This window comes from Myotis brandtii, unplaced genomic scaffold (genome assembly GCF_000412655.1).
Source record: "Myotis brandtii unplaced genomic scaffold, ASM41265v1 scaffold786, whole genome shotgun sequence".
In the NCBI taxonomy this organism is placed as follows: domain Eukaryota; kingdom Metazoa; phylum Chordata; class Mammalia; order Chiroptera; family Vespertilionidae; genus Myotis; species Myotis brandtii.
Genome location: NW_005371157.1, coordinates 132,106 through 134,120, shown reverse-complemented (window position 1 = coordinate 134,120; position 2,015 = coordinate 132,106). Strand labels below are relative to the sequence as shown.

Here is a 2,015-nt window from a genome sequence, read left to right as displayed (position 1 = left end):
CACCGCCTCCCGGGCACATCCACCTGCCCAGACTCCTCTCCGAGCTGCTGGCACGGAGACGCCGGGCCCCCCAGGGAACCAGCAGCTGTGTCACTTACGGGGCTCCCGGCTCGTCCGGGCATCCAGGAAGCTCAGAGCTAAATTTTGGGCCAAGTTGCAACAAATCTGGGGTCTCTGCTACACCCCCATGCCTTCCCCACCCTCACCCCGCCCTCTAAGCCAGTGATGGCGAACCTTCTAAGCTCGGCATGTCAGCATTTTGAAAAACCCTAACTTAACTCTGGTGCCGTGTCACATATAGAAACTTTTTGATATTTGCAACCATAGTAAAACAAAGACGTATATTTTTGATATTTATTTTATATATTTAAATGCCATTTAACACAGAAAAATCAACCAAAAAAATGAGTTCGCGTGTCACCTTTGACACGCGTGTCATAGGTTCGCCGTCACTGCTCTAGGTGATGCACAGCTCGCACAGTGAGTACAAGTGTCATCGTGGGACTCAGCCTGACGGATTCGCACAGACCCGTGGCCGGCAAACCGCGGCTCGCGAGCCACATGCGGCTCTTTGGCCCCTTGAGTGTGGCTCTTCCTAAGCCTTAGGAGTACCCTAATTAAGTTAATAACAATGTACCTACCTATATAGTTGAAGTTTAAAAAATTTGGCTCTCAAGAGAAATTTCAATCGTTGTTCTGTTGGTATTTGGCTCTATGGACTAATGAGTCTGCCGACCACGGCCCCAGACGACACACCCGCAAGCACCACGCAGAGCGCTCCCCCCCCCCCTCCCGCCAACCCCCCCCCTGGGACCAGCCCCCCACTGACGCCTCCACAGGCCAGCGTGCCCGCTGCGCACGCGTGCAGCCAACAGCAGGGCCCCCGTCTGCGTCTGCTGCCCGACACCATGTCCGTGCGCGCCATCGACGCTGCGTGCAGCATCCGTGCCCTTTGCACTGCTGTGCACGAGTCCACGTGGCGTGGGTCTCTCCTGCGTGCACGTGGGTGCCGTCCGAGGCCTCGGCTGCTGTGGACAGCCCTGCGACCAGCATGCTATGCCTCTTTGGTGGACGTGTGGACTCGTGTCTCTTGGACACAGTCACAGACGTGGGGTCCTCAGGCCCCGGGTATGCGTCTGTTGAGCACACGCTGCCGAGTGGGTTTCTGAAGGGCGAGGACCACGGCGTCTGTGGTTAGACCAGTGGTTCTCAACCTTCTGGCCCTTTAAATGCAGTTCCTCATGTGGTGACCCAACCATAAAATTATTTTCGTGGCTACTTCATAACTGTCATGTTGCTACTGTTAGGAATCGTCATGTAAATATCTGATATGCAGGATGGTCTTAGGCGACCCCTGTGAAAGGGTCGTTGGACCGCCAGAGGGGTCGCGACCCACAGGTTGAGAACCGCTGGGTTAGACCCACCCGACACCATTGCTCGTCAGTGTGACTCTTTCAAATCCCGTTGGAAGGAAGCAGGGCACGAAGCACAAACGCAGCAAATGCCCCAAGGGGTGCCCGTGACATGAACCCCTCTTCAGCCCCAGGTCAGCCCCACGCGCAGGGAGCTGCGGGAACATGGTGGGCGCGCACGCGGTCCCAACAGCCAGGCCCGGAGACCGCTCGTCAGACGGCCACATCGCACACGGGCTGTCTGAGCCAGCAGGCGTGTGCGCGTGTTCAGGGGAAGTGGGGGGCCGCTGGTCAGGCCCCTCCACCTTTCGGGTCGTGTTGATGCCGATCGCTCTGTGAGCTCCCCACCCGGGAGGAGACCCTATAAGCCGCTGGGTGGAGGGAGATTTCCTCCGCTGAGCTCCAGACCCGGGCTATCCCGCTGCCCACCTCTGGGGGGCCCCGCCAGGCCCTGCCAGGAAGCCTGCGGGAGGCGGCAGGGCGGCGAGAGCGACTATTTCTGCGCTGATGAAACATTCATGAGCCTGTGGTTAAAAATAAGCTCCAGCTGCAGAGATAATCACTCGGGGAAACACAGAGGTGAGGGCACAGGGAAGACGGGGC

General features: G+C 58.1%; 1 protein-coding gene across 1 annotated transcript in view; it reads right to left on the bottom strand.

Annotated features, from left to right (window-relative positions):
* Positions 1 to 2,015, bottom strand: part of CARD11 (caspase recruitment domain family, member 11) — a 62,591-nt gene that overhangs the window by 8,631 nt on the left and 51,945 nt on the right. Inside the window, exon 13 of the mRNA XM_014530977.1 lies at positions 1,842 to 1,875. Coding sequence (XP_014386463.1) covers positions 1,842 to 1,875 — 34 coding nt within the window. The remainder of the gene's footprint in view (positions 1 to 1,841; positions 1,876 to 2,015) is intronic.